The 19,896-nt window shown below is 35.4% G+C and overlaps 1 protein-coding gene across 9 annotated transcripts in view; it reads right to left on the bottom strand.

Moving 5' to 3' along the window:
* NF1 (neurofibromin 1) overlaps positions 1–19,896 on the bottom strand; it is a 254,686-nt gene that overhangs the window by 129,837 nt on the left and 104,953 nt on the right. For all 9 annotated transcript variants that reach the window (XM_082442253.1, XM_082442255.1, XM_082442249.1 and 6 more), the window contains 7 exons: positions 12,621–12,700; positions 10,955–11,078; positions 9,052–9,213; positions 7,644–7,893; positions 7,021–7,094; positions 6,710–6,793; positions 355–795 (listed from right to left, as the gene is read on the bottom strand). In XM_082442253.1, the coding sequence (XP_082298379.1) occupies positions 355–795; positions 6,710–6,793; positions 7,021–7,094; positions 7,644–7,893; positions 9,052–9,213; positions 10,955–11,078; positions 12,621–12,700 (1,215 nt within the window). The remainder of the gene's footprint in view (positions 1–354; positions 796–6,709; positions 6,794–7,020; positions 7,095–7,643; positions 7,894–9,051; positions 9,214–10,954; positions 11,079–12,620; positions 12,701–19,896) is intronic.

The following is a 19,896-nucleotide window of genomic DNA, read 5'->3' on the forward strand; positions in this document are numbered from 1 at the left end:
GCAGACAGACCACAGAGAGATGAAGCTGCCTGATCTAAATGTCATACACATGCAGAAATTCAACCATGGGCACATATCCAAACGTGCACATAGATACACACAGACACCCATATCCATACCCAAGACACGGTTAACCCCAGGCACGCCCATGCGCTAGAGTCCCTAAAAAGCAAATTGATTCCTACATTAGACGATTCTTCTTTTTGCAATGTTTTCATCTATTTTTTTTAAATTATAAGTGAAAGTTCATGCCAGTATCAAAATTAAATAATCTAAAAGGAAAAGGCTTCATTATTTCAAATGAGTCACTCTATTCACAGGGAAGGGTGAAAAATAAAACAGAGAACACTTTACCTGTCCTTGGGAGTCAAAAAACTTGCTGATGGTATTCTTCAGTTTGTTAAAGAGCATTGGATAAAGAGCAGGACTCAATTCTAGACCCACCAGATCCTTAACGTTGGTCCGTATCTGAAGTCCCACTTTCTCATGGTTACAGACCATTAAGGATAGCAGCCGATCCATAAATTTGCTGACAGGTGTATCTGTGTTTCCCTCTGAGGACATCACTGAAATCATGGAACCCTTGCGTTCACTGACTGGGCCCATGGGTGGGCTATAGGTTGCCAGGCCAGAATTGCTTCTCTGCTGCAGGCATACTCCCCCAAGGGCACAAAGGAAGCCAGTCATGTTGATCCATTCTTGCAGGGAGTCCGTGTCAGACAAATCTATGGACCCTCCTCCACTCACATGAGACATTCGCCTCTTAACAATGGTCTTGTGAAGGCTTTCAGCAGCCTAAACACAAAATTTTTATGGAAAGCATGAATTCAACCTAAATTGGTTGAGAGATTTGACAAATTACTTTTTATCCAACATTTCTTCCATGACAAAAGAACATTTTTTACATTTAAAAAATCCAAGTCTTCACTCTGTAATTTCTAGTCACATCAAGGTATCTTACTGCTTGAGGATGGATGAGTCTTAAGTTACAGAATTGAAGGTAGTGATACACGTATATCCAGTATCAGATACAGAAGGTGGTAATGGACTGCAGTTCAGGAAGGAACATACTTTTGAAACATTTGCTTATATCAATTCCTGGACACAGAGGCCATATCTGTGCTGCTTCAAGGAATATAAGCATTTGGAGATTTTTAACCAAGTAGTGTGTGCACTTAATAACTTAGTGATTGCTGAAGTTCAAGTGCTCTGGGATCAGCTTTGTGAACATTGTACTGGCCAAAAAGTTCATTCGGATTTTTCCATACGCTCTTACAGAAGATCTTACAGATTCCCACATGGCAAGATGAGAGTAACCAAGTGGAAAAACCACTGAATATAGAAAAGAGTGTAATGAAGGAGTATAGAAAGATAAAAAGTCAATAGAAAAAAATAATACTCTAAAAGAATTTGTAACCTGACAGAGGAGGAATCTTCCAGGAGTTCCGGTTCTTTTAGTTTACGGAACAGAGATGAGAAAGAAAAACTTACTATGTGTAGCAAAAATTTTTCAGATTCAATTTCCCAACTGCTTGCAAGCATAATACTCACCTTAACTATAGAGGATATATCAACCTAAGAAAGCAACATATTAGGGATAATCTGTGACATGGATGATGTAGAAGTACCACTGCATTTGTTTCATTAGGTATGTCTGTTTTATGGGGAAAATGACCTCTCATGAATGACTGCTTTGAATATGGGACTCTTAAAACTTCACCATTTCTTACAGCACATGGATTTACTACAGTTGTATCTAGTATTAGAATATGGCTACATATCTCTGCTGTCATGTAGCACATTACCTCTTTTAGGACCTACATTATCAGGTATTTATGCAAGTTCCCTGATCAGGAGTTAAGACAGAGTGGGGCTCACAATATGGATGACTTAATGTGCAGCACAGTGGAAGAACCATTGGATACAACGCTATGCTTTGATAAAGTAAGCCTAGCTCTTGCATTTAAGTACTTTACGTGATCTATTTTGACTAAGAGGTTGACTAGGCTCAGTCAGATAATGAATCAACTTCACACCTTCAACGATATATGCAGTAATGAGTCACTAGCATCAGCCATAGAAAGTCCACTGCAAAAGAACTTGCAGACTGGCTTATAAGCAACAATGTGGTAGAGCATATATATGGACTGAATTTCATACTGAGATTATCAAACACTGTCAGTGACTGAATATTTTTTAGCAGCGGAAGGATGACTGAGTACTTAGCATATTGACTACATTTGGGCTGCAGCACAGCTGAAAACACTGTAGTTGGTATATGCTGATTTATTTCCTTTATTCATCAAGAATTTGGATCCAGTACCACTTAGACATCTTCTTAATCTGGTTTCAGCTCTTCAGCCAAGTGTTCATACTGAACAGACATTATACTTGGCATTGATGTTAATTAACGCATTATAGAATAATGTATTAGCCGCTAAAGCTCAGCTACCTAAACAGTTCTTTGGCATCTTTATTAATCTTCCCATTGAAAATAAGAAAGAGGAAGAAGAGCTCAGAAGACCAGCTCCATCACCTTGGTCACCTGTAGTTAGTCCTCAAAGCAGCAATAACAGTGAAACTCATCAGAATGGAGGCAGTGATATTGAAATGGATGAGCAACTTACACACAGAACGAAACAGATGCAACAGCAACTTTCAGACACAAAGAAATCCAAGCAAGGAAGTTCTGGCAAAACTGCCAACAGTGGTGAAGATGGAAGCAGTGGTCCTAGAAGCAATAGTAATGGACCTAGCAATGAGGTGAATTCTAGTAATGCAAGCCAGTCAGCTGAGCGCTCTGGCAATGAGGTACAGTCAGAAGACACTGCAGATTTGAAGCCCTTCAAGAAGATGAAGATCATGGTCATAATCCTCTTAAAAGTAGTTGTGGTACGGATCTTTGGAACAGAAAGTTAGAAAGTCAAGCAGGCATTTGCTTAGGGGATTCCCAAGGCCCATCAGCAAGCAATGGAACAGGAAAGGACCTGTTTTTTAACACTGAGCCAATGCCATCAGTAGATAATCAAATACAAATGCTGGATGCCTGTTCACACGCTGAAGACCCAGAACATATTTCAGAGGAAATGAATGCTGCTCATATAGCACAAGCATCTCAGGAATCTTGCAGTATTACACGCACTGGGGACTTTCTTGGGAGACGATTGGAAATGAATTATTTGCTTGTCGGCAATTTAGCATCACTAAATTCAGCATCACTACCCCCACCACCACATCGTCATCACTACCATGATGGGCATATGGTTGATGATAAGCTAAGTGCAGATGATGTCAGTTGCAGTAGCTCCCAGGTCAGTGCAAAATCAGAAAAAAATATGGCTGATTTTGATAGTGAAGAATCTGGGTGTGAAGAGGAGCTAGTTCAGATTCATTTCATAGGCAGAGCTACCATCCCATCTCTAACAACATCTTGCCAATGTAGCATCTATTTACCATGAACATCTTAATCAAGGACCTATAATTCATAAACATCAATTCAACAGTAATTCTGTGAAAGACATTAATTTGGATATTGTTTGCAAGAAAGGAAACACCTTGTGGTGGGATACAGTCCAAGATGATGATACAATTAATCTTTCTGAAGGATTAATAAATGAAGCAGAGAAACTTCTCTGTTGCTTAGTATGTTGGTTTACAGATAGATCTGAATGAGTTTCATTGAAGGTTGCCTTGAAAATTTAGGAAACAACAGGTAAATAGGAATTTAAAAATTTTTTATGCAGTAGTCAAAGTTCATTTTGTGTATTCTTATCAACTAGGTGTGGTGAATTCATAGCATTTAACGTACCATTATCAACCTATTTTTTAGTAATTGTGGTTTTCATATTAGGTTTAAAGACTTCCCTTACAGGGTTCATACTGGGCTGGTCAAAAAGTTCGTTGGTTAATGAATATGTTGTTCAATAAAGTTCTTGGTGAAAATGAAAAATGTCCTTAAAACCCAACGAACTTTTTGGCCAACCCAATATTTTATCACTGTCTTGCTTTTATCAGTACTTCTCGGCACTTTTCTTGATTAGATCATCTCCAACAGAAACAAAGGAGTAATAGTAATACTTATTCTCTTCTTGACTCTGGGAACATAGTGGTGATTACTCTGGTTTCAAATTACAGTTAAATGTTCTTAAACTGTGTCACAGTGTATATAAAAGAAGCTAAATAAGTGACGTTAAACTGAAGCTGAAATATAAACATTTTGATTATGACACTGTTCTTTCATCTGGGGAATCTTTTGTGTTTTGACTTTTATAGTGCATAAAGAATTAGACTGGTGTTTCTTCTCTAGTTTGAATTCTGCTATATATTTATATACTTCTTATCGGGGCTCAAATGATTACCACAAGTTTCTTGATTTTCAATTCTGTTCCACTGGTACAATTTCAGGTTTCCCTTGTCTTATACTGTTTTGATAATGTTGTCCCATTCTCTGACATAGAGAATTCAGTTATTAACTGAATATATTATATTACATCATATTGTACCATATTATATATTTTCAGCTTAGCTCTGCCCAGGCCTGATATAAATGTCTAATTTTATTGAATATTTAAGTGCTTCAAAATATTTATCTAGTTGAATTAGAAAAAGTATGTACAATATTTTATTTCCTACTTTTGGTCTTTAAAGGGTTATAATTTGAACAATCCCAATAGAAAAATTGCTTGTTCGTGCAGGTATAAGAAACTACTAATAACAGACCCCTGTTAGTGGATCAATTGCCTCATTTTGTATATACTCTTTAAAAGGAATGCTTTTCATGGCTGGATGATATTTGATCATTTACACAGATATTATGGCAGTTCATTTTAAAATGTTAGTTATCTTTTAAAAGTTTTTGTGAAACTGTCAAACAGTTTTTTAATGTGATTATATCCATTTATATTCCCCATATGTGCATCTGCATACCCTGTGACCCAGCAATTCCACTGTTAAGTGTGTGCCTTACAGAAATACATCTATAAGGTCAGCAAAAGACGCATTCAAGAATGTTTATAGCAGCACTATTCAAAATAACTAGTCGTTGTATAACTATCCAATGCCAAAAAAGAATAGAAAAGAAAAATTAAATTGAGGACTGTTAAACAAAATAATATATTGCAATAATAATAAATGAACTACAACTGCATGAAATAGTGTGGCTGAATCTCACAAACATTATGCTAAGTGAAAGAAGCCAGATATTAGAGTATACTTCTACTGCTCCGTTTATATAAGTTTAACAACAGGAAAATGACTGTATTCAATCAGGATAATGGTTACTCTTGGTCATTAGTGACTGGAAGGGGCACAATGAAAGCTTCTGGGATGCTGGTAATGATTTCTTTCTTGATGTGGGTGCTGGTTGCACAGGTATGTTCACCTCCTAATATTTTGCACTGTCACTTTGATTTACACATATTTTTGAATGTATACTTCAATTTTAAAAAACTATGCGAAAGATGCAAAAAAAAATTTTTTAAGTAAAAAACCCAAACTTAAGATTATCATATACATTTTTAAAGAGCCACTAAAATATTTTTATCATAGACTAATATAATCAACACAGGATATCAAATTTCTTTTAAAAAGCTTTGATTTACATGAATGAACCTTGCAAACATTATGCCAAGTGAAAGAAACCAGTCACTAGAGACCACATGTTGCGTGATTCCATTTATATGAAATGTCCAGAATTGGCAAGTCTACTCAGACAGAAAGTAGCTTAGTGGTTGCCTAGGGCTGAGGGCTGGCGGCAGAGGTGCCGGGGAAGGTTAGGGAATGATAGCTAACGGGTGTGGGTTTTTATTAAATTGCGGTGGTGGCTGCACAACTCTGCATATACTAAAAACCACTGAATCATACATTTTAAACAGGTGAATTTTATGGTATGTGAATTATATCTCAACAAAACAGCTACCAAAAAAAAAAAAGCTTTCAGTTTAAAGCCACGTGTCCCTCTCCCGATAATGATATTAGGTACAGATTTTTGCTTCACAAAAACATAACTTTTTTTCTTGTTCTAATTAAGCATGACAAGAAAAAAACAATGGGAGACTAATGAGTTTTTCTAAAACACCTAATAATGAGAACAATATGGCCATTACAAATCAAACATACAGAAATATCAATTGTAAATGTCCAGGGTAACAGATGATTACAGCTGATGAATGAAATGCCCAAATTTTAAAACTTCATTTAACCTATGGTTCAATCTTCTGGCCACCAGATCCCTTAATTAGAATACCTAATAAAATAGTAAAATGTATCGTTTCAATTTTAATTTATTTTTCTCTATCTTTGTCGCTCCTTTCCTGAAAATTCTGTGAAATACTCTGATGGAGAAAGAGAAAGAAAAGAGGGGAAAGAAATGGTCCTACCATAAATCATCTCTAGCTCAGAGCTGTCCAATATTTCTGCAATGATGGAAACATTTAATATCTACGCTGTCCAATAGAGTAGTCAACTTCCACATGTGGCTATTGAATGACAGAGAAACTGAATTTTAATTGTTTTTAATTTTAAATTAAACTTTAATTTGACTAGTGGCTAGTGGCTACCATATTAGTGCAGGTTTAGATTAACCACAACTAAATATCAGTCTTAAGACATCTACAAACTTATTATATTAAGAGGTCACTCACAAAAGATGAAGTAAAGTACATATATTTAGGAGATCAATCAATAGACAAAATCAACTTCACAAACTCACCTGGCCATCTTCCATTTTGGCTTTTGGGTAGTTGAGGATTAGTTTTGTAGCTTGTTCCCACTTTGCATGTGTATCTTCCCAAGCCTGAAATGAAGGCAATTACCACTTGAAAGCAACTTTAAACCTAGAGCTAAAAATCAATCAGTAATAGGCAGGTCTCAAACCTGGTGCATATTATAATATCCTACTTGTAATATGCGCATATCTTAGATTTGCTTCAAAAGCTATTCCTGGTCACATACGCATAACACAAGGCTTCTAAAATTGAGGGTGGGGGCCTGAGAGGGATATTTCTGTTGCCAAGGGCATACCTCAGTGTTTCCTGCAGTGGGATGCTCAATTCGCCGTAGTAATGCCATAACTCTTTTCTGAAGTGCTGCTCTTCCTAAGCAAAGACAACAACAAGTCAACCTACTGCACTTAGAGCCCTGCTTGCCAACGGAGAACCTGGCAAGCCCAACCCAAAGGCAGAATAGGAGGAGTGGAATGAATACTTCAAATGATAAAGGTGAACACTTCCTTTCACCAGCCTCACAGGAAAGGGGCACTTAACTGGGACCCCACAATGTCCACAGCCTAAAATAGCTACTCCCACCTAAACTTACTCATAACATGTGCCAATGTTTTTAAAACTTCACTACATACAGTTCCGGCAGAGTAAATTATATAATCTATAACTGAAAGTAATTTATACTGCCAGTTTTTAAACAAATGTATATGGCATATTAAAAACTCAGTGAGAAATGAACAACTTATTTCAGATACTATTTACTTTCACCTTACCTTGTGCAGAAAAGGATTTCAGGTAAGCTATCTGAATTAGCCCTGTAAACTTACAAAGTAGTAATCTTAAATACATTCCTATGTTCCTAGAGCAATCAGACGTCACGTGATTCAAGGCAGACTGAGTGAAAAAACATTACTCATGATTTACCTGTTGACATCATATTGCTGACAGAGGCAAACTCCATGAATGTGTTATAGTTGGGCAAGAAGTTGTGCACTGACACTTCATCCACCCCACAACGGATATCCGCTTCCTCACAGAGGTGACGAAAACAGGACATGGCAACCAGAACAGCTTCAGTGTCAGGGCTCCACAGAAACATGTACAGGGCCACTTCTAGTTTGGTCTGGGCTTGTCGGCATATTGGCGGGGTTCCGCTGTAGCCTGCTGCACTATCCTGGGAGTCAGGAGTGGGAGGCAAATATTTGCAACTTACATAATTTTACTTACAAAACCCAATAATACAACAAGCTGTGTACCAGATACGTCTGCATACAATAACCCACAAGAGCTTTTCCCCTTTAACCATGATAGGATTTTCAAACCTCAAAATATCTCGCCTGAATGAGAACTCAGATTATTTGGACCAACACAATACTACTATCTGTTCAATTTCAACTAGAATAGGTATCCTTTCCAGATCCCAGAAATGTAGATTAAGTCTAATATGAACACAAATAAAACAGGCACAACATAAATCTACTCAATGAAAAATATAATACACTTCTCAGTCAATCATAAACGACAAAGGAAGAGGAAGTAACATGAAATTCTATCCACCCTGAGGAAAGAAATAAAATAATCATGCTGCAAAACTGACTTAACAAAGGACATGAATAAGAACTGAACATTACTGTAGAAGATACATTGGGCTCTGGATAACATATTCCCAAAACACGAAATAGAGAAATCCTCATTTACAAAATGAATGCAAATTCTGCAGGTAAGACAAGACTAAATACCACACTGCTTAGTAGTTGGTTTTTTTTCCTTCAACTGAAGATTATGTTGTAAATTATGGATTAAAAAAAAGCTTTGGTCTGAAAAAGAAACTCTAATCATTTGATATTTTCACTTGTATTATGATTTATTTTTAAAGGGAATTATGGACACAGAAGTCATGAAAACACTTACGCATAACATCAAGCAACATGCTTTTTTCCCCAGTAAATCTGTACTCTTTTTAGTTGACAGAACTTTTAAACTTCTGGGGTATGAATGGTCTTTCTTATGGGATAGAGAGTTATAATAATTATAGGTATCAGTTAAAGCTTAAAAGTGTCAAAAAATCAAGTGCTGTTTACACATAATCTCATTTAATCCTCACAACAATTCTGGGGCAGAAATTATTATTATCCCCATTTTAAAGTCAAGGAACTGAATCACAGAGATGTTAGGAACTTGCCTGAGGGTCTACAAAGAGCAGTAACAGAACTACAAGCTAAGCAGTTCTTCACTATGCTATATTACCTAGTTGAAATTTACCCAAGTTCATTCGGAAAAAAATACAGAGCACAGATGACGATACAAGAAAACTACAAAAGAAACTCCTTACCATGGATGAATTTCCTTTCCCCTTTCGGAGAGAGGTTCCAGGAGTACAAGTACGTAGTAATTCTTCATGATCCATGGACACCTGACTGGGATTTCCACTTGAAGGAACATCACATCCTACTCCATAAAGGAAGAGAAAGTGACAGGAACTTCTATCTGCTTGCTAGAAAGAAAAAATAAGCCTTTTCAAAGTACTGATAACCAAGAGAAATAAATATTTAATATAAGTTGTCTTTCTGTTTGAGACTATCCTGGAAAACCTCTCCTTCCAACTCCTGTTCCCCTCACATTGAAGAACATTCACTAGAAACCCAATAGTACAAATAATGTTTCCTCGATATCTCTGAAACTCCTCTCAGTTTTCCACTCTTCAAACCATCAGAATCAACAGATTCTAGAAATGTAAATTAACGTTTCTAGGTTTAACAGAGACACAAGTAAAACATCAACAACATAAAGCTACCACATGAAAAATATAATGTACTTCTCGGTCAATTAAAAATGACTAAGGGGCTTCCCTGGTGGTGCAGTGGTTGAGACTCTGCCTGCCAATGCAGGGGACACGGGTTCAAGCCATGGTCTGGGAGGATCCCACATGCTGCGGAGCAGCTGGGCCCGTGAGCCACAATTACTGAGCCTGCGCGTCTGGAGCCTGTGCTCCGCAAAAAGAGAGGCTGCAATAGTGAGAGGCCCGCGCACCGCGATGAAGAGTGGCCCCTGCTCACCGCAACTAGAGAAAGCCCTCGCACAGAAACAAAGACCCAACACAGCCAAAAATAAATAAATTAATTAATTAAAAAAAAAAATTAAAAAAAAAAAAAAAAAAAAAACGACTAAGATTGCCTCCCGTAAGATTTATATCCTGTGCTATGGTCAGGATAACTGGAAGTTGACTCTTTTCAGATTAAGTTCCTCTGGACCAGAATTAACACTGGTATATACGCCATATATAAGAGTGACCTCACTGACCAGAAGACTATAGATTCATTACTGGATTACTAATGCTTGTACTCCAGAGAATTATACCACAGGCAAGGGCATGAAACATGAAATATCTTGTTCCTTATCTTTGGAATAATGCCAAATTCCACTATATTAACACACTAAGATAAGCCAGATATAAATAAATCCAACTTACCATTAGCCCATTTCTAAACAAAGAAAATTTAACAAGCTGCATGGTACACTGAAAAGCATACGCATTTGATACATTTAAGATTTCTCATAGATTTTATCCATTCTAGAAATGGATAAAAATTCACTGAATCAAGTACTCCTAAAACTATGCTGTAATAGAAGAACTTTTTAATTGACTAATTATAGAAACTTTATGTTAAAAAAAAATTAAGGCTCTTCTCTAGCCCCCAAAACCTTGTCACCATACTTCAATAGCTCAGGATCAAAACTTTTCACTCAACCCCAAGGAAGAAGATGCCTGATATTTTCAAGAGGTAAAAGCTTTCTCGCAGAAATATAAATAAACCTAGATTGAGGGCCCTCAATCTCTTCCCTTCAGTTTCTTTACATATACAGATAGATAACATTCTCTGGACTAGCCTAGCCATAGGATTCAAGTCTTATGTATGAACTTGAGAGGAGAGATAGACTATGTTGTTACTCAATCTTCTTTGGTTATAGCAGCCCCCACTCCTCCTAGCACTGCCCCACAGAGTCCTGATTAACTCAGCAAGACTTTATCAGGATTGTGGCTTTAAGGCTAAAGGCTCAGAATAATTTTTAAAGAGTTGATTTGTCAGCCATTGTCTTCTGCACAAAATTTCCCTTGAAGACTGTAGGAGAGAGGAGCTGAATTAGGACTTAATTTGGCTAATAAACATTTCCTTAATCTCTTCTCATTACCATTCCAAATATTCTTCCATTATGAAAGATGTCATTTTGCTTACCTTATTTTTAAGAAGAAATTTATTCCTGCAGATCAAAATTTCCCGCAACCATTTGAGAATTTCTGTGCTACTAAGCATTTGATGGCTAGTTAATTTCTTGCAGATGTAAAAAAGCATTTGTGAGCTGCAGAAACAAAGTTCACTGTTACCAGCACTGTCAACAAACAACGTAATGCAGATAAAATCAGTCCGTAAGAATGGCATTCTCTAATAATGGACAAAGTCTAGAGAAGCTTATTTTCCTTTCCAGGATTTGTTTTAGAGAAATGGTTATCAAAATGTTAATAGCATGATCATCAAAGGATGTAAGTATACGGATTACGTTAAAAAAAAAAAAAAAAAAAAAGCAAGTACTTCTAAGCCCCCTACTCTCCCAACTCCCAGCTGTTTCATCCATGCATCTCATCCTTGCAGAGGACTCAAGAAAAAATTATAGACCAGGTGCACAGCACAGACTGTATGTGAACCTAATGCTCTAGAGCAGGGGTCTGCAAATGACTGCCTGCAGGCCAAATCCAGTCCATCATTTGCCTTTGTAAATAAAGTTTTAGTGGAACATGGTCACACCCCACTCATTCATTTACATATGGTCTATGGCTGCTTTCATGTCCCATCAGCAGAACTGAATAGTTATAAAAGACACTACCTGGCTCACAAAGCCTAAAATATTGACTACCTGGCCCTTTAGAGAAAAAGTTTCCTTATTCCTACTCTAGAGCTGCACTGTCCATAGCCAGCCACATGTGGCTACTGAGCACTTGAAATATGGCTTGTCTAAATTAAGACGTCCTGTAAGTATGAAACATAATAAATTTTGAAGACTTTATTTAAAAAAGAATGTAAAATATCTTATTAATAACTTTTATATTAATTACATGTTGAAAAATATTATATATATACTGGGTTAAAAAATATACTATTAAAATTAATTTTACCTGTTTCTTTTTACTTTTGAACGTGGCAACTAGAAAATTTTAAATTACATATGTGGTTCACATTACATTACTATCAAAAAGCACTGCTTCAGAGTCTAGGATTTAACTCAGATGCCAAGTGACTTGGTGTACCCACTTCTATTATAAGAAAATGACAAAACCTGAGGCTTACACACTTACATTTTCCTCAATGTGTTACCTCTGTGCTCACTGAAAGGTAATAATTTATATAACCAAGGAAATAAATTATAAAATTTATATATATTTTGCCTTCTAAGCAGATATTCAGTATTAATTCATCCACCAAAAACACTGGTATTATCGAAAATGTATGAAAGATCACAGTTTAGAAAACTGAAATAAACTATTAACATTACAAAATTTTAATACTCTAAGCTTATAACTGTAAAAATCAATTTAAAACACAGTTGTAACCACATAAAAATCCGAAATAGAAGAGAACATACCAAATAACAGTACTTATGTTTAGATAATGAAATTTAGCACAATTTTTAAAAATTTATTTTCTAAACTGCTGTGACAATGTTCTTACAGTTAAAACAAGAAATAATCTAATAATTTCAAGTTAAATAAAATACAAACTCATAAAACCTCTGGAGGTATAAATGAATAAAGTTTTATAATAAACTAAGTACTACAGAGTTAATATTCAAAGACAAAAAATACAAAATAAAATTTTAAATTGAATTAAAAAATAACAGTGCATATACCTGATTTCCCAAAATGTTTCCACAGGAGCATCAGGATTCCACAAATCAATGCTATCTAACTGATGAAGAACCAACAGAGCCTGAATTTTTAAAAAAGAGAAAGAGAAGACTTATTCAAAAGAGTTTTGGTAAACATAACACTGGAGTATTTATTTTACAAATGCTAACAAATTGAGCTACTTAATTGTATCCTCAACACACAGTATAGGGCACAACAGAAAAACTCTGAAGAACCAAAATCTCTAGGGGATTATATGTATTATATATATATATAATGTATATATATAAAAAATGAAGTTACTTTATTCCTATCAGTCTTACTTTAAATGGCATATACACATAAGTTATATACTGATGAATTCAGAAGAGCAATATACATGTGTAAAAACTTCTTTAAGACACAAACAAAATAATTTCAATAAGTATCAAAGAACTCTATGGAAAACAAAAATAATCCCCAAGTAAGGAGATCTCTCCAAAACTAATACACACAAAAATATTTTACCTCAAGACAATATGGTACTGGCACAAAAACAGAAATATAGATCAATGGAACAGGATAGAAAGCCCAGAGATAAACCCACGCACATATGGTCAGCTAATCTATGACAAAGGAGGCAAGGATATACGATGGAGAAAAGACAGTCTTTTCAATAAGTGGTGCTTGGAAAACTGGACAGCTACATGTAAAAGAATGAAATTAGAACACTCCCTAACACCATACACAGAAACTCAAAATGGATTCGAGACCTAAATGTAAGACCGGACACTATAAATCTCTTAGAGGAAAACATAGGAAGAACACTCTTTGACCTAAATCACAGCAAGATCTTTTTTGATCCACCTCCTAGAGTAATGGAAATAAAAACAAAAATAAACAAATGAGACCTAATGAAACTTAAAACCTTTTGCAAAGCAAAGGAAACTACAAACAAGACGAAATGACAACCCACAGAATGGGAGAAAATATTTGCAAACAAATCAACGGACAAAGGATTAATCTCCAAAATATATAAACAGCTCATGCAGCTCAGTATTAAAAAAACAATCAACCCAATCCAAAAATGGGCAGAAGACCTAAATAGACATTTCTCCAAAGAAGACGTACAGATGGCCAAGAAGCACATGAAAAGCTGCTCAACATCACTAATTATTAGAGAAATGAAAATCAAAACTACAATGAAGGGGGCTTCCCTGGTGGCGCAGTGGTTGAGAATCTGCCTGCCAATGCAGGGGACACGGGTTCAAGCCCTGGTCTGGGAAGATCCCACATGCCGCGGAGCAACTGGGCCCGTGAGCCACAGCTACTGAGCCTGCGCGTCTGGAGCCCGTGCTCCGCAATAGGAAAGGCCGCGATAGTGACAGGTCCGCGCACCGCGACGAAGAGTGGCCCCCGCTTGCCGCAACTAGAGAAAGCCCTCGCACAGAAACGAAGATCCAACACAGCCATAAATAAATAAATAAATAAATAAATATTTAAAAAAAAACAAAAAACTACAATGAAGTACCACCTCACACCAGTTAGAATGGGCATCATCAGAAAATCTACAAACAACAAATGCTGGAGAGGGTGTGGAGAAAAGGAAACCCTTTTGCACTGTTGGTGGGAATGTAAATTGATACAGCCACTATGGAGAACAGTATGGAGGTTCCTTAAAAAAGTAAAAATAGAATTACCATATGACCCAGCAATCCCACTACTGCGCATATACCCAGAGAAAAGCATAATTTAAAAAGACACATGCACCCCAATGTTCATTGCAGCACTATTTACAACAGCCAGGTCATGGAAGCAACCTAAATGCCCATCAACAGATGAATGGATAAAGAAGATGTGGTACATATATACAATGGAATATCACTCAGCCATAAAAAGGAACGAAATTGGGTCATTTGTAGAGACGTGGATGCATCTAGAGACTGTCATACAGAGTGAAGTAAGTCAGAAAGAGAAAAACAAATATCGTATATTAACGCATATATGTGGAACCTAGAAAATGGTACAGATGAACCGGCTTGCAGAGCAGAAATTGAGACACAGAAGTAGAGAACAAACGTATGGACGCCAAGGGGGGAAAGCGGAGTGGGATGTGGGTTGTGGTGTGATGAATTGGCTGACTGGGATTGACATGTATACACTAATGTGTGTAAAATGGTTGACTAATAAGAAAAAAAATAATTAAAAAATAAAAAAATAAAAAATAAAGTCAGTCCATAAAGTTTGAAAAAAAAAATTTTACTTCTAGGCCATAAGATAAAGTAGAAGTTATCTTATTTGCCACAAATTCTTTTGGAACAGACAGGACAAATTATTTTTCAAAAAGGAGAGAGGGGGAGGAAAATAGATTTTGTATTTCATAGCAGATTATTCATCCTAAAATACCTCAATTGACCACAGAATTGAAATTGGATTTGGCTCACAGAACATTAACAGGAATATACAACTAATATACAAAAACACTACTATTAAATAAATTAATGTCATCCAGGGTATAAAGAGTAAAACTAGACTCTTCCTTCAAACCAGCCCTATCCTAACTCCAGCTCCACAACGTTTCCCCCAGACGCACACTGTTGAGCTCTGCACATTCTTCTCAGTCCTTGGTCAGCACATTTGGAGATTCTTTACTCTTCTTTAAAGCCTTTTATTAAAATTCCAATGAAACACTGTTTGGAACACATAATGAGATCTGATTTCTTCTCTTAAAACCAAATTAAATGCATAAACTGCAAATACAGCTGCAATGATAACCTGCCTCACATTAGGAAAAATAAGTAAATGTCTAACCTTGTTCAACTTTGTAACTCCATAAGTTATAAATTATATAAACACCAGACCTATATTTTCTTATTTCAAATACTTTCACTGTAATTATTTTGAGATGTTTAGTGAAAACTACAATTCGTTGTGAGAATCTTCAAGAATTATATAGGTTATACCTCTCATATCAAGGAAAAACAGCACAAATTAACATTCAATTTTGTTACTATTGTGCAAAAATTTAGTACAATTTACTGACACTTTAAAGTGGCAAATTCTGTAACATTTTTGACAAAACATTTTTTTGAAATATTCAAAGAAAATGTGTTAGCCTTTTCTCTGCCTTAATATGAATGTTTTCCTTTTCATGTTCCTTTCCATTTTAAAATTTTCCACATATATTTTAACAAATCTGTAAACACAGTATACTCATTTGACATTTCATAAATATTTTTCCATATTGCTATCTGATCTGCATGGTTTAATGGATTTTTTTGAATTTTTGAATTTTATTTTATTTTTTTATACAGCAAGTTCTTATTAGTTATCCATTTTATACATATTAGTGTATATATGTCAATCAGTTCACCAAATTGAAATATCATTCTCTTGTTATTGAATATTAACACATTCTCTTACTAGTGAATATTTAAAATTCTCCTAATGTTCTATTACAAATAAGAGCAATAAGCATATATGTGTGCAGCTTTTTCCTTTTAACTTACATTCACAGGATTAAAAAATTACAGGGTTGGAATTTTTTGGACAGAAAAATGGACATCTGTATAGCTCCTGCTAAATACTGTCAAATAGCCTTCCAAAAAGAATGTAAAGTATATACTGTTTTATAGAACCAACAGCAATGTACACAAATACAAGCAATGAGTGTAACAATGAGTGCTGAAACACTTTTGGTAAAATAAAGCATGATAAATAATGAAGTAGCAAATCTTAAATATATAGTTCAATGAAATTTCACAAATGAATATACCTCATATAACCATTACCCAGATCAACATTATTAACACTCAGAAGCCTTTTTCACATTCCCTTCCGGTCATCAGCTCTTGACAAAGGTAGCCACTGTTCTGACTTCTATCACCATAGGTATTTTTGCCTGTTTCTGAACTTTATATAAATAAAGGGAATCATACGGCATGTTCTCTTTTGTGTTTGGCTGTTTTCACTCAATACTATGTCTGTGAGATTCAACCATGCTTTGTACTTAGTGGCAGCTTGTTCTTTTTGCATTGCTTTAATAAGTGGAATGATAATGTTGATACATTTGAGTTGTTTCCAGCGTTTTTGCCTACTACAAATTATGCTGCTATTAATATTTTTGTACGTATCTTCTGGTAAACATACATATACATTTCTGTTGGATACATACCTAGGAGGAGAATTGCTAAGTCATATGTTTAGCTTTTGTAGATATATTACAAAACAATTTTTAATGATGGCTGTACTAATTTACTTTCTTACGAGCAGGATATGAGTAAAAACAAAGCACAGTTTGATCCTTGAACAATGAGGTTAGGGGTGCTGACCCCCCATGCAGTAAAAAATGCACATATAACTTTTGACTCTCTAAAAACTTAACTACTAATAGCCTACTGTTGACTGGAAGCCTTACCAATACCATAGTCGATTAACACAAATTCTGGATGTCATATATATTATATACTATATTCTTACAATAAAGCTAGTAAAAAGAAAATGTTGTTAAAAAATCATAAAGAAAAAACATCTATAGTACTGTACTGTATTTATCAATACTGTAAGTTTACATCATGTTTACAAGATGAATCAGCTTTTTCTGTAACAATGATGGCATCTTCGATAGTGTAATCCTTCCAGACTTTCATGATGTTCTCTCTATTTGGATTCTCTTCCATAGCGTTGACAATCCTTTTCACAGAGTACAGAGTATAACGAGCCTTAAAGGTCCTTATGAACCTTTGATCTAGAGGCTGAATTAGAGACATGTTTGGGGCAATCAGGCCACTTTGACACCTTCAGTGTTAAACTCATGGAGTTCTGGGTGGCCAGGGGCACAGTCCAGTATCAAAAGAACTTTAAAAGGTAGCCCCTTACTGGCAAGGTACTTCCTCATTTCAGTGACAAAGCATTGATGGAACTAATCCAGAAAAAGGGTTCTCACTGTGCAGGCTTTCTAGCTGTACAACCAAAAGAATAGCAACTGGTATCTATCTTTTCCTTTCAAGGCTTGGAAGTTAGAAGCTTTACAAATAAGGGCAGTTCTGATCATAAACCCAACTGCATTTGCACAAATCCTGGTGCTTGCTTCTCTTCCTTACTAATAAATGTCCTTTGTGACATTTTTTTCTAGAGTAGGGCACTTTCATCTGCATTATAAACCTGTTCAGGCTTACATTCCTTCTCCTCAATGATTTTCTTAATGGCATCTGGGAACTCATCTGCTGCCTCTTGGTCAGCAGAAGCTGCTTCTCCTTTACCTTGACATTTTTAAAGCCAAACCTCTTTCTAAAATTATCAAATGATCCTTTGCTGGCATTAAATTCTCCAGCTTTTAGATCCTTCACTTTCCTTTTGCTTCGAATTGTCAGATAAAGACTTCACTTTTTCTCGAATCATACTGAAGTCAATAGGTATACCTTTCTTATAGCAATCCTGCACCCACATAAATGCTGCCTTTTCAATACAAGATAAAAAGATATTTCACAAAAAGTGCAAGGTTTCATGCCACCTGGAGTATCTGCAGCAACAGCTTCATGAATTTCCATTCCCCCCTCCAACCAATAGTCCTTACACTGGATTCATTTATCTTGAAATGGCAGACAACCACAGCTGTCTACAATCTACAGCACATATCAAACAATTCAACTTCTTGTAATGTCATGACTTCTTTCTGCGTTCATCACTAGTGGCACTTCATATGGGTCACATGGTGTTATTCAAAGTATGTTACTGCACTAAAAATGATGAAAAATACACGAGAACCACAAGAGATCGCTTTTTACTGATACACAATTTACTGGAGAGATAAACTGCTCATGCAGAGACTATGAGCCTCACATAGCATTTTAAGAGGATACTCATGACACTTGAGCTCACCAAAATAGTAACAAAATGCAGTTATGAAATTATTACAGTAGTACAGTATGTACTAGTTGATTTTATGCAGTTATGATTTAATACTGCATCTGTACATTTGTTTATATTTCTTTTGACTGTGAAAGATGCCATGTACAGTCTGTAAGTGTGTGTGTAAGTTTTGATAAATTTTAACTTTTTATAATAGATTTATAAATGATAATATATGGATAAACAAGGTCTTCTGTATAGCACAGGGAGCTACAGTCAATATTCTGTGATTAAAACGTAACAGAAAAGAACATTAAAAAAAAGAATGTATATATATGTATAACTGAATCACCTTGCTGTACAGTAGAAATTAACACAACATTGTAAATCAACTATATTTCGAATAAAAAAAGTAAAAAAGTGTAATAAAATAAATGACCCAAAAAATGATAATACAGACTGGTATCCATATATATTTTATGTCATGACATACCTTTTTCTTAATTTTTTTGGTATTTCTAGGTTAGTAATTCATCAGCAAGTTTTTTCAAATGGTCGCAAATACTCAAAAGGTTTTCCAACATGTTTTTTGAAAAAATCTGTGTACAACTGGACCTGCACAGTTCAAACCCATGTTGTTCAAGCGTCAACTGTATAGTCATTTGATCTTTCATAAACCTTTTTGTTATCTGCTATCTAGCTTAATTTCAATGTAGTCATAAAAAAAATTTTGGGTAATTTCAATCCTTCAAAATTTGTTGAGACTTGCATTATGCTCAAGATATACTAAATGTTCCACGTGTACTTGAAAAGAAAATGCGTTTATTGAATGCAGTGCTCTGTAAGTGTCAAATAGGTCAAATCTGATAACCATGTTGTTCAGATCTTCTACCCTTACTATTTGTTTGCTTGCTTATTCTGTCAGATACTGAGAAAAGTATGCTCAAGTATCCCACTATAACCGTATTTGTCTATCTCTCCTTTTACTTTACATGTCTTTATATATTTAGAAATTTTATATTTTTGCTTTATATATTTTAAATCTTTGTTATTAGACTCATATAAAGTTTTATCTTCTGGATGGATTAGAACCCTCTGCAATAATGAGATGTCTCTCTTTATCATCCAACATAGGACCACCTAAATACATAAAGCAAATATTAACAGACATAAAGGGAGAAACTGACAGTAACATAATAATAGTAGGTGATTTTAACACACCATTTACATCAACGGACAGATCATCCAGACGGAAAACCAATAACGAAACACTGGCCTTAAACAACACATTAGTCGATATCAACTAACAGATATGTAGAAAACATTCCATCCAAAAGCGGCAGAATACACACTCTTTTCCAAGTGTACATGGAACATTCTCCAGGATAGATCACATGTTAGGCCACAAAACAAGTCTCAGTAAACTTAAGAAAACTGAAATCATATCAA

This window comes from Balaenoptera physalus (genome assembly GCF_965194825.1).
Source record: "Balaenoptera physalus genome assembly, chromosome: 20".
Taxonomy (NCBI): Eukaryota; Metazoa; Chordata; class Mammalia; order Artiodactyla; family Balaenopteridae; genus Balaenoptera; species Balaenoptera physalus.